The sequence below is a fragment of the Armigeres subalbatus genome, chromosome 1 (assembly GCF_024139115.2).
Source record: "Armigeres subalbatus isolate Guangzhou_Male chromosome 1, GZ_Asu_2, whole genome shotgun sequence".
NCBI lineage: Eukaryota > Metazoa > Arthropoda > Insecta > Diptera > Culicidae > Armigeres > Armigeres subalbatus.
Genome location: NC_085139.1, coordinates 209,887,514 through 209,899,891, shown reverse-complemented (window position 1 = coordinate 209,899,891; position 12,378 = coordinate 209,887,514). Strand labels below are relative to the sequence as shown.

General features: G+C 44.4%; 1 protein-coding gene across 1 annotated transcript; it reads right to left on the bottom strand.

Moving 5' to 3' along the window:
* Window positions 1-407: 407 nt before the first annotated feature.
* LOC134205719 (phosphoribosyl pyrophosphate synthase-associated protein 2-like) lies at window positions 408-11,461 on the bottom strand. The gene is made up of 8 exons (XM_062681258.1): window positions 11,414-11,461; window positions 11,208-11,227; window positions 10,503-10,622; window positions 1,960-2,079; window positions 1,604-1,892; window positions 1,262-1,537; window positions 1,064-1,207; window positions 408-996 (listed from the first exon to the last, which is right to left on the bottom strand). Exons 3-8 carry the CDS (start codon window positions 10,577-10,579, stop codon window positions 838-840), a joined length of 1,065 nt encoding a protein of 354 aa, XP_062537242.1. The 5' UTR covers window positions 10,580-10,622; window positions 11,208-11,227; window positions 11,414-11,461; the 3' UTR covers window positions 408-837.
* Between the last annotated feature and the right edge of the window lie 917 nt (window positions 11,462-12,378).

Below are 12,378 nucleotides of genomic sequence, written 5' to 3'. Positions count from 1 at the left end.
GTAACTCCATTTAATGCCACCAATTATTTCGATATTCTTTCAGATACGTATTTCGACCACAACTGTGTGATCGTCTTCAGTGTCTCGTAATTGTAAGTCGAGTCAAGTACGAAACACTGAAGACGATCACACAGTTGTGGTCGAAATACGTATCTGCAAAGATATCGAAATAATTGGTGGAATTAAATGGAGTTACTTAACTCGTCTTAGACGATTGAATGCCAGATATGTGACGCGGCACCAAACAAGAATAGTCAACATGTGATACCACCACGACAGGATATGTCTTAGGTTGCCATTTCAGTGCTAATGGCGTAAGCCCAGCCATCGCATCAAGATCACATATCCGAGGGGAGGGAAATTCCGTGTTCTGATTGATTGTCATCATGTCAATCTAATAATGACCATTTAATAATGATACTTTATTCAGCTTTCGTATAGTGATATTCTGTTTGCTTTTGAAAATGCTAATTAAAAAATTGTGATCAGTGTTGTATAATATATAAATTGTGAATCATTTCCATTGTACTTAAAATCATCGATTATGAATGCAGTGGCCCTCAAACATTTCAAACCACCGTTTAGATCGTTCTTCCGAAGACGAAACATAGAGGTTCATGTGATCTGAACAGGTATAGCAGTTGACTATTTTTGTTTTTGCTTTTTGCAGCGGCATCGCAAGGGAAGCGTCCTGTCAGGCTTGGCCCAAATATTTAGTTCCATATTGTAATACTTCTTCCCTTTAGTTACCACAGCTTTCCTAAATAGGCGTTTTTTTTAGTATGTAGTTTTCCATTCAGTAGTTTTGGCGCCCATCGTCTTTTAGATTGGGCTTGCCTAGTCCTCGAGGGTAACATTTTTAAACAAATACGACATCGATTCCTTGTTGTGAATACGGCGAATTGCTTCTGCTAGTAAAATACTGATGTCCACCGTTTTGATCTTGTGGCACTGCATTTTCTGGATCTCGTGCGGAACTGTGTTGGTAACAACAACCTGTTGGAAATACGATTGGAATTGTTAGAAGGTCGCAACCTTATGGAGGGGTTGCAAATTGTTATACCTCATCGATAGGGAATCTTCGATCAACCTTGGGGCATCCTGGCTGAGCAGTCCATGCGTGGCCATCACATAGATTTTGTAGGCTCCTCTCTTTCAGCACTTCGGCTGCAGCCACAAACGACTGTACGTCGTCGATGAGATCATCCTGGGGTAACATCATTAATAATCATCTATACCATGGACGATGGAAGAGACTTACCACCATGATGGCGATCCTGCCGCCAACATCTCCCACCACGTTAATTGGAGGCTTCTCCTTAGCCGGGTGCACCGGAACTCCACCGGAGACGTCCATGGTGCGAGATTTGGGCAGCAGTGGGGGCGAGTTTCGGCCATCAACCTCATCCGTTTCCGATTCCTTCTGCTCTCCGTGGATCACGGCGATTCCCAGTCGTAGACGTTCGGCGTACGAAGTTGCTTTCTTGGCCGAGCCGGGATTACGCGCCACGATGACTGAGTTGCGATAATCAGGGATCTAGAACCATATTTGTTTTTTTTGCATATTTTTTTGCTTGATAAAACCATAAATTGCTTTACTTACAGATTCCTGGATATACTGAAGCAAGAATGGAGAGGCTCGCAGATTGTCCACCGGACAATCGAAGAAGCCCTGGATTTCCTTCTGGTGCAAGTCCATTGTGATGATGTGCGACAGGCCCGAGGTGCACATCATTCGGGCCAGCAGTTTCGACACGATGCAGCCTCGTTTGCGCATTTTGCATTGCTTGGAGTACGGTAGGTATGGAATTACGCCGACGATGGAATTTGCGGAGGACGTTTTGCAGGCGTATGCCATGATCAACAGCTCCATGATGTTGTTGTTGACATCTCTGTGAAATGGGGCAAATGTAAATCGTAGCCGAAGCTATGTGGAATTTAAAAAAAATTGCAACTTACTTAGTACCAGTTTGAATGATGTAGATATCTTTGCCACGAACTGAATCTCCAATTTCGACCATGGTTTCCCGATTAGTTTTATGATACACTGAACAGCCTCCATTGTTCACGCCAAGACGACTGGAAGTAAGGACGAAGATGCAATTGAATTATTCTGCTTAACCCTTTTCATAGAAAGTATATCACGGATGGCATGGTAAATGCTGGGTAATGTGCACCGTTGCTGGTAGCTCAAGGAATAAAATCTAGACCAACATTTGAAAAGGGCGTATTTTGGCTGTTACGCCCTTTTCAAATGTTGGTCTAGAAATAATATAAACATCATTTTGCGGTCATTAGCCTCTCACCCAGCAACCTCCTCGTGGTGGTGGCCACACACAGTTCGAACAAAACCTGTAAATTTTTGTTTAAGTTGATGCAACAAATTGAACTCCGTGTTTAACAACATAAAGGAATAGTTGGGTTTAACTTTACACGTGCTGTAATTTCATGGTTCATATCTTTAATAAAAAAAATCATAAGCGTTGTGTACAAGACACGACCGCTCGACGTAAACTACGTAAAACAGTTTGGTGAAATGAAGAATCTATAGTGCCATCATGCATGAAAATTACAAAATTACTCTTTTGATTTCTTATGACACTACACTAGTTTCGAGCAATATTCAAAAAATGAAACTTTTGGATACGACAATTTTAATTTGCATTTTGAAAGTTTTCATTTTCATTTTGCAGCGTTTGGTGGGGCAATGAGAGCGCAAGTCAATCCAAAGCCGATAATAGAGAGGGTAATGGCAGAAGAGTCCTTGCAGACCACTTGAACGCCATGGGGTAGGATAAGGATGGGGTGATGTGAGGTTCGGATTTGGAATCGACTCGACACTAATGCAAAATGTAATTGACTGCAAACAAGTCATTGATCAAAGGCTGAAATGATAATTTCAAAAATTCTAGTACAACGTTTTTCTAGTTTTTAAAAGCAATGTTTAAAATGCAATGTGTTCTTCTTTTGCCTTGGAAGCAGCTGATGTGGTTTGAAAGGTCACTTAGTCATATAGTCCAATTATAAGTTTTTTAATTTGTTAGCTTTTTGTGACCACATTGAAAATATTAAAGAAATATTGCGTATTAGTGTTCTATTTTATAACTTTCATTCATGCAGAATGAAAATTAATTAACTTTGTTTGTTCTGGGTGTAGGTTATGCGTTCGTCAAATCACTTTGTTTACCTGAGTCATTGTTTCGTCAATGTTCTTAAGCTATATCGACACTACAAACTAAAAGTGGCAACTGTTAAAGAATTTAGTTTGTTCCATTATTTTTTTTTTTGTCAAGGTTGCCTATAACTTTAAACTGTTCTAATAAGTAGCTTTATCGTTGATTAGTTACGGTGATTATCTATTAAGTTCTAATCAAGGTCAGCTATAGGATTCACTTTTCGGTGGCAAACTAAAGCTTCATCACGCCTATTGCCTATCTACTTGTAAAAATTATCGTGAGTGAAGCCGTTATAAGATTGTTCTTATACCATCATTATAATGTGTGGTATTTTTCATTATTGCTCTTCGAAGTGAGGCATAACAAAATAAAACTGGCACCACGTTCCTAGTTTTGAAAAAAACTTCTACTCAGTGAATCCAGCAGTCGATTCCCTACGAGTGTCTTGAATACTATGTATACTCAATAAATGCAGGGAACGCATCAGAAAAGTTTTATCGAAAAGAAGAGAACTCACATCATTATCACTGATGAAAAAGGCCTCTGCCTGACTGCACTACCATTCAAGGCTCCAAAACACGATGTCCGTTGGATCACATGCACATGCGGTAAATCAGTGCGCCAATGCCAGATATGTGACGCGGCACCAAACAAAAATAGTCAACATGTGATACCACCACGACAGGATATGTCTTTGGTTGCCATATCAGTGCTAATGGCGTAAGCCCACCCATCGCGGCAAGATCGCATATCCGAGGGGAGGGAATTTAAATTTGCATTTTAAAAGTTACTCATATATTTATGTAATTAGGCCAAAGTTGTTTGGGTTTGTCGAAAATTTGAGTTTTGTGCAATATGAGTAGTTTAGTTTTGTCATTCAAAATCTTACATGATTTCGCGACGGTCCCCAATTTCAAAATTTTCATTTTACACCCTATATCAAAGTTTTCCCTTTAGACGTAGTTTACGGTAAAATGCGATCACATTACCAATTTACCATTCATGTGAAAATATTTACTCCAACTACTCCCCCCGACGCACGCTTGTGATTCCGCTTCCAACCGACATCAAACTTCTGCCATCGCCATGTGATTATATTTTGTACTTTTGAAGTGCTATTCGTACGACTGAGATGCTACAGAGGCCATCTTTATGACTGAATATTCGGTTGTGAATCGCACTTTGTACATAAAAACAAACAACAGCAACTAAATGATTGGCCGAATCCTCAATTGCGATCGAGTGGGCTGCAGTCAACTCCACCTCTTCGATCGTTTCGCCGTAGACCTCCAGCGTAATATCGTCAGCGAAGCCGACGATTGCCACGCCCACCGGGAACTTCAAACTCAAGACATCGTCGTATATGACGTTCCATAACACCGGACCAAGTATGGAACCTTGCGGAACCCCTGAGGTTATGTCAACGCACTTCCGCCCCGTCTCCGTTTCGTATACCAGTACTCAATTCTGGAAGTAGCTCCCGAGAATCTTGTACAGGTACTCGGAAATTCCAAGACGCATGAACGAATGTGCAATAGCTGCCCAACCGGCACTATTGAATGCATTCCTCACGTCGAGAGTCACTACTGCACAATAGCGAACTCCCCTCCTCTTAGGCTGGATAGCTATCTCCTCGGATTTGGTAGCCGACAAGATAGCGTCTACGGTCGACTTACCCTTCCGGAAGCCAAATTGGTTATTCGATAGACCATCCGCACCCTCCGTGCGTATCAACAACCTGGTAAGGATGATCTTCTCGAGCACCTTCCCCGCCGTATCAAGCAGGCATATTGGTCCATATGCCGACGGATCCTCCGGTGGTTTTCCGGTGGTTTGGCAATAGGACCAAGCTCTGCCTTTTCCATACTTCAGGGAAGACTCCCTCGTCCAGGCATCTCTGCAGGACAGATCTGAACATCTCGGGAGCAATGGCCGCTTTGATGGCCAGGTTCGGAATACCATCCGGTCCTGGCGCCTTACACTAAGGGACTGTGCAATCCCCGCAAGTTCCGCCACAGTTACTCTTCCCTCGTCGTCCACCCTGGCCCCTGGCAGCTCCACAAAGTGAAGCCAGGAACTTGGGTTATGACGTGGGAAGAGCCCCGCGATGATCCTCTCCAGCATCTCTAGAGACCGCTCTGTAGGGGCCAGCGCCCCACGTATTTTGGTCATTACGACCCTATAGGCGTCACCCCATGGATTCGCGTTGGCACTTTGACACAGGCCCTCGAAGCAGGCTTTTTTGCTTGATCTAATTTCAGTCTTCAGAGCAGCTCTAGCAGCCATGAACGCCACCCGTCGTTCAACACGCTCCTCTTCGAAGTACGATGTCTTCCACATACGAGGGCTAGGCCTCGCTTCTTCTTCCGTCCGCTGAATGCTGGTCGTATAGTCGATACTGTAGCGAACCACCAAGTGGTCGCTGTGAATGTAGCCATCATCGACCCTACAGTTCGAACTACTCGTTTGGCCAGGGCTCCAGAACGTAACGTCGATAATCGACTCGGCCCCAGCTGTAGGTACTTTTGGTACCAACATTTGCAAGTCCACATCCAACATGGCCAGTGATTTCAGCACCCTAGTAACACAGTTCATATCGTTTCGGTTGCAGCAACTCCAATGTGACCAGATTTTGTCGCATATGAGTCACAGTGGCTGATATGTCACAAGTGTGCTACTCGGACAGGATCTGCCCCCGTTGATTCGTGGAACGGCTTCCCTATTCCACGGCCCAAGCGTTGAAGTCCCCCGCTATCACCACCGGCCTACGCCCCATCAAGTTAGCCGTCAAACAATCCAGCATACGACCGAACTGCTCGATCGACCATCGAGGAGGCGCATAGCAGCTGCAGAAGATGACCCGTTGACTGTGGCAAATACAGAAGCCCTCGTGTGTCGAAGACATCAACTCTTGGACTGGGTATTTCCCGTTGTCCATATCACCGTCATTTTAGACCCATCGGTGACCCAATTATCGTTCCTTTCGGGTACCCATTAAGGATCCGCTATGATGGCGATATCCGTCCCCCATTCAGCAACTGTCTGACACAGCAGTTGCTGGGCTGCATCACAGTGGTTCAGGTTTAGCTGCGCCACCTGCACTGTGATTTTGCAGCAAGCTTAAACGTCGGGCACTTCACACCCCCATAGGGTGCTTGCTGTTCACAGCTTTGCTGGAGCAAATCAAACAATTGGGAGGGTTCGTGCAGCATTGTGCCTTACGTCCCTCGAATCCGCATTGTCGACAGAGCTTGCTTCTGTCAGGGCCTTTGCAGTCCCATTGCTTGTGCCCCGGTTCCAGGCACTTGAAGCAAATTTCGGGTTGCTCATAAATGCCCACAAGGCACACTGACCATCCCACCTTGACGCTCCCTAACTTGACTACCTTGGAGGCGCCCACTACAGATATCCGAACCAATGCTACCTGCGTCCCTGTCGGACCTTTCCGTACCCGAACGGCTGCGGTGGGCGTCTCCACTTTACACTGTCGCCGCAGTGCCGTGACGAGCTCTTCGACTTCGGTGATCTCGTCCAGGTCTTTAACCCTTAGATTCACCTCCGTCGTGAGTGCCCTCACCTTGACCGTCTCGCCTAGGACTTCCTCCGCCAACTTCTTGTAGTCGGCGCCCTTTTGCGAGACGCCCCGCTTTAGCTCGAGGATCATCTCGCCCATCCGGGTACGTCTTATTCGACGTACGTCGGCGCCGAGTTCACCGAGCTTGACGTCACTCCTCATCGCCTTCAAGACGTCCGAGTACTTAGCCTCGTCCGTTTTGATGACTAGGACATCGCCCCTGGAGCGATTTGCGCCTACCCTAGACTTCTTTCTACCCTCATTCGCCTGGGCCTTCTTTTCGGCCCTTGACGTCTTCGGTTTCCTCTTGTTCTTGACCAGGGTCCAGGAGGCGTCATCCCCCTCTATTTCCCTGGTCTGGGGCGGCTGAGAGCTCTCAGCCTGCCGTAACCCCTTACCACCGTCTTTCCTGGGTGGACGGACTTTTCCAGGTCCTTCCTCCCCCGGTTTTGGAGGTACCTGACCGGGGCTCAGCTTCCCAGCCCCATTACCTTGTTCGCGGTAGTAACCCTCCGCGTTTTGGAGCGGCCCCCAGGGAGCTCATCCCCTGGAGACTGTCTCCCCGTTTGTTGTGACTGCTCCGTTGGAGCAGTCGCCCCTGACGTGCCCGCGAATACTTGAGCCTCAGTCTGGGTAGACTTTGGCACCACCGTCTTCGCTGGTACGCCCTCGGTCGATTCGACCTTGCCCAAATCCGCAAATTCTTGGGCCTCAGTCTAGGTAGACCTCGACTCCATGGATTTCACGGGTTCGCACTGGCGTCCGACATCGATTTTCGAAGCTTCAGCAAGCTCCTCTTGAGTTCCTCACTGATATTATGCTTCGATGACGCAAAGTCGATGATGGCTTCCAGCTATTCCGTCGCCACCTCGAAGGCCGAAAGCCCATCGCGTTTGCGGTTTATCGCTTTCACAAGCCATGGGCCGTCTATAACCTCTACCGGCGGATCCTTAGAGATGGTTATGTGACCAACGCTGGCGCTGCGCACTGAGCTGCCGATTATTGCCTCTGGCCTCCTAGGCGGAGACCTGAACAACCCACCTCTTGCGAAGGGGTGGTCGCCTACACTACCACTAGTTGACTTGGTTTTCCATTTTGGTCCCACGAGTTGCTCGGGAAAAGAGGTCCACCATGCCAGAGCCCAGCATGACGCGGTAAGGGACAATTACTGTGGAAGGTGCCCAGGTACCCCACAGGCTCCGTTAAAGGCCTAGCTTATTATTTCACCCCTCCTGGCCATGCATCCCCTCGGCACGGGTCGCTTAACGCCTTGGGATTAGGGGTTAGAGACGATGGTCCCGGTCTAACTTGCAGTGGCCATGGGGAGGGGTCGTCAAGCCCTTGGACAAAGTCCCTGCTGCCCCCACTGGACGGTCTGGACATCCACAAAAGACCTAGAGCCTGAGATGAGTTTAGAACAAATCCACATCAAGAATAGACACCACTTGGATACCCTAAGAAAAAGCACAAATTCCGCCGTGCTAACGTCAATGTCTCTATCAAGCATCAGCCTGCTTGCCGTAATAATTGCCATTTTATCTTATATGAGCAGAAAAAATCTCCATTAGAAGCAACGTGCCAAATTAACCGGAAACGAGGACGTTTCGGACTTCAAGGAGGAGCCAGTTACAGACGTAAATGCAACCCGAATCCACCCGAATCGGAGACCGACACCTTGCACCTTCCGCACCGGTGCTATTGGAGCCGCAACCAACGACATGGTTCTTGCTGGTATCAGTGTAAAGTATCCCTCAGCAATGTCCTATAATAATTAATTTGACAATAAATTCATTCGTATTTCTTCACTCGAACAGATGAGTCGATTGTGCGTTCTTTAAAAAAAACGTATCGCGAACAACCAAAAATATAAGTCATATAATACTAGGTATACAAAAAAGCGTGACAGAGGGGGGAGTGGGGATCAAAAAATCTCAAAACATAGTGAACGTCAAATTTCAATTTCAAAATTCAGAGTCTCAGTAGGGCAAAAGACCCAAAAGTGGGGGAACTAAGCAAGTCCGACCGCACACCAAGTCTGTACTTCATTTCGCTTACCTCAAGTATGCATCCGAAAGCCTATCAATCATGTTTCACACTCAAAGTATTTTAGCGGTATTTTTAAATTCGTGTTCCTGTAGTTGCAAATCCGATTGTTTTCATATGGGATTCGACACCATTTGAACACTACCGCAGCTAATGGTCACAAAACAGATAGACATCATAGAACAAACTGCAAATTTCAAAGTAGGCTCTTTGGGTATCAACCATCAACGAACGGCACTCCCGTATATCCAGTGCGACAGAAAGAGAAAGCAAAGCATGTGATGCTGCTCTGTCTTGTGTGCGTTGTTCAGTAAAGCTTGACTTCCACCGCTAGGTTCGCTAGCGTTCCAAAATCATCGAAGGACCACATTCCACGGGAAAGATGCCTATATGTTATGTGTAATGGTGCAAAGCTGGGACGGGACTTGCAAAGAGGAAAAAATGTAACTTCAGCTGCTGCCAGTCAACTGCTGTCACGAACTGTCAGGTGCAGCCAGCACCTTTTTGAGTGAAAGTATTGGTATCCCAAATAAAATATTCCGCATCATTTTTGTTTTACGAAGACTTTTTTACTTTAACGAGTATTCCAAACCATCCGTTTAGCTTGTTAATAATCCGTAATAAACCTATGTTTTGTTCCCGGTATAAAAATCCTTATGAAAATGAATTTACTGATTCGTGAATTGGATACTTTTTATTGTGCTCAGAAGGGTCCACCTGGGGCTTAGGTGGAACAGTCAAGTAAACAGTTGAAGCTCGATGGTCAACTGTGATGAAAAGAAGAACAAGTGTCAAAACAAGAGAAAAGAAGCAGCGTCTTTGCAGGTCTCGTCTCAGGTGCAAAGCAGAGAAAAGTATTAGGTATATGAGTGATATTTTACCGACTGTGTCGACTACACTAGGGTCGCCTTTTACGCGTTTTTTAAAATTATTTCTGGCCTTTGGATTTTTCAAAACACTAGCGAAAGAAACCCAGCTTTGCCCGGGTGTTGCAAATGTCACAATGAACTATTTGCAGCACCGCACTCTAGATCAATTTCCGTGCGTTTGTTTTGTTTTCCTCAACAGATGATCCAAAATTGTAATCTAATGATTTTTTACATTTCCCCGTTAAATTAACCAACTTTTTGTATATACAAACCTTGCGGATCCCAAAACGAATCGATTAGGGAAAAAATATTGCAGATCGGTCAACCCGTTCGCGAGTTAAATCGTCAGGAAGGAAGTCTCAACTCATTTTTATTATATAGAAGAAGATTACATTATCCCCTCGCAAAAAAAATAACTCAAAAACCAAGAAAAGGTCATGATAAAAAACTATATAAATTAAGTTGGATTGGGAACATACGACGACCCATATTGTTTCTTTTGATTATAACTATGTAAAATTGTATTTCATTTTTTCACTTGCAAAAATGCGATATATAGCTTTTCGAAACAGAATTTTATAATAAGTTGCCGTTTTGGAGAGCAACCTGTTGTTTTTCCATCTTAAAATGTAAGCGAACCGTACAGTAAAGCGCAAAAAAAATGAGATTATGATTCTTTTTGTCATTCCATACTACTGCTAGTTCATCGGTCGTTCAACACTTCAATCAACGCAGTCTTGCCTCGTGAACACCAATAAAGGCCTTGAAAATTGATGATAGCTACATCAATAAAATTGTCTCTCCCCAATACCACTCTCCCGTGCATTCCCTCAAACTTACCTGGCAATCAGATTCGCCAAATCGGGATGCGAGTTTCCATTGATGATGCAAATGTCCGAAGTGGCCGGAGCATCCATTTTATCCAGCTTCAGTATCTTAGCCGGTCGAAATCCTCCAAACCTACAAGAGAGTGCAATTGCAAAATTATCATCACATATGTAACAGATGGGAAAAATTGAACAAATCACACAAAACGATTCAACCCGGTTAAATTGTTTTCATTGCACAGAACACTTCCGAAAGGTGAGAGCGGTCGAATTTCATGAAAGAAGTACAGAATTCGTGTTTTGTAGGAAAGCAGCACAATCTCCGGTAAAAAGCGAGGTTATTTTTTTTCGAAAGCGAGCGTAGCCAGCAAAAACACAACGCCAAACAAAAAAGGTAGAAAATAGATTAACGAAGAAGGGATAAATAAAAATGTGTTCGAGAATTACTTATTTCGGCCCAGAAGCATCGTACTTTTGGTCTTCCCTGCAATTGAAGACTGAACAATGGATATCGATGGCAGGTCTATCACTAGCTTGTACTGATATCCGAATCCTTTATATTACTTATATAATTGGATTAGCTGACGATTCGGCCCTACAAATGCTACACTTTTCCTATCCTGGAATGGATGCACTACTAGCTACGGAAGCAACCAGAGAACCGGTCAACCTATTCACGACGATACTTATCCAAGGGAAAAACACAGCCAAAACGAACCCAAATCCGATGAACACGCACTGCAAGTGGTAGAAATGTGTGGATGCTGAAAAAAATGTACGGGTTTTTGACAGAACTATGCCATGACACTTTGAATCGAGCGAAAGATATCGAAAAGAGTACAAAAACAAATACGCAAAAACACACACCGCTCGATAAACTTGTACACAGCGAAGGTATGTAACTTGCAAACTGTTGCAACCGACCTCAAAGCGAATAGTGCAGTAATTTTTCCGCGATTTTACTTGTTCTGTTTTGCCTCCCTTTGAATAATTAAAATAAAGAATCGTGTAGACGGCGCTGAATGTAAACACTGGATGACAGATGATTGACAGCGCGACACAAATACAACAATATAAGCTGAGCCTTCTTAGCAAACGCTTAACACGCGCCATTTATATTTCCAATAGGAATAATGGTTTGCGCCATTGGTGGGACTGAAGCGTTCCAAGCGTTCGCATGCATTGGATTTGTCGGAGTTGGAAATCCAATTGGAATGTCCTACATGATTTTAGTGCTTTCATTGGAGTTTAAAATATTTAACTTCATGAAGCTACTTCAGTCCGATTATTGCCTATCCGGAACAAATATAGTACGCTTTTTATTACGAAGTTGGATTTTTTCCAGATACAGACAAATTACCCCACGGAAGTAGTGCGCTGGTGTCGCCTAAAGATGCGCATAACAACGCATCAATTAGTTTGACAGATAAAATTTCGGAAGAAAATGCGGTTTGGAAGTTTAGAACATCGGAGGATCATTCAAAACGTGGAATGACAATCATCCTACTTCTTCATCAACTCGTTCATCCGATTAAGGGCATATAGTCTTAGGGCCAATTTCTTCACCTCCGCTTAAGCGTTAAACCAGGTTTAAACGTATGGGTAAGCACCGCTTAAGAGTTAAGCGATGGTGAAGAAATTGGCCCTTAGTCACTAGCCCTTAAACCAGTGGCATGATGACAGATAGTCAACCGAGAACAGAAGAAGAGTTCGTGCGATTGACATTGGGAATGCAGTGTCCACAGAAAACACATCAATATGCAATGTTTATTGTATAGTATTGTTAATCCATTTGACCATGTCTTCATAAATACCTAGTCTAACATTAAGCTAGTTACAACAAATTCTAATTCAAATTACGGGTTTTAAATATTCCACTTGAAAATCAA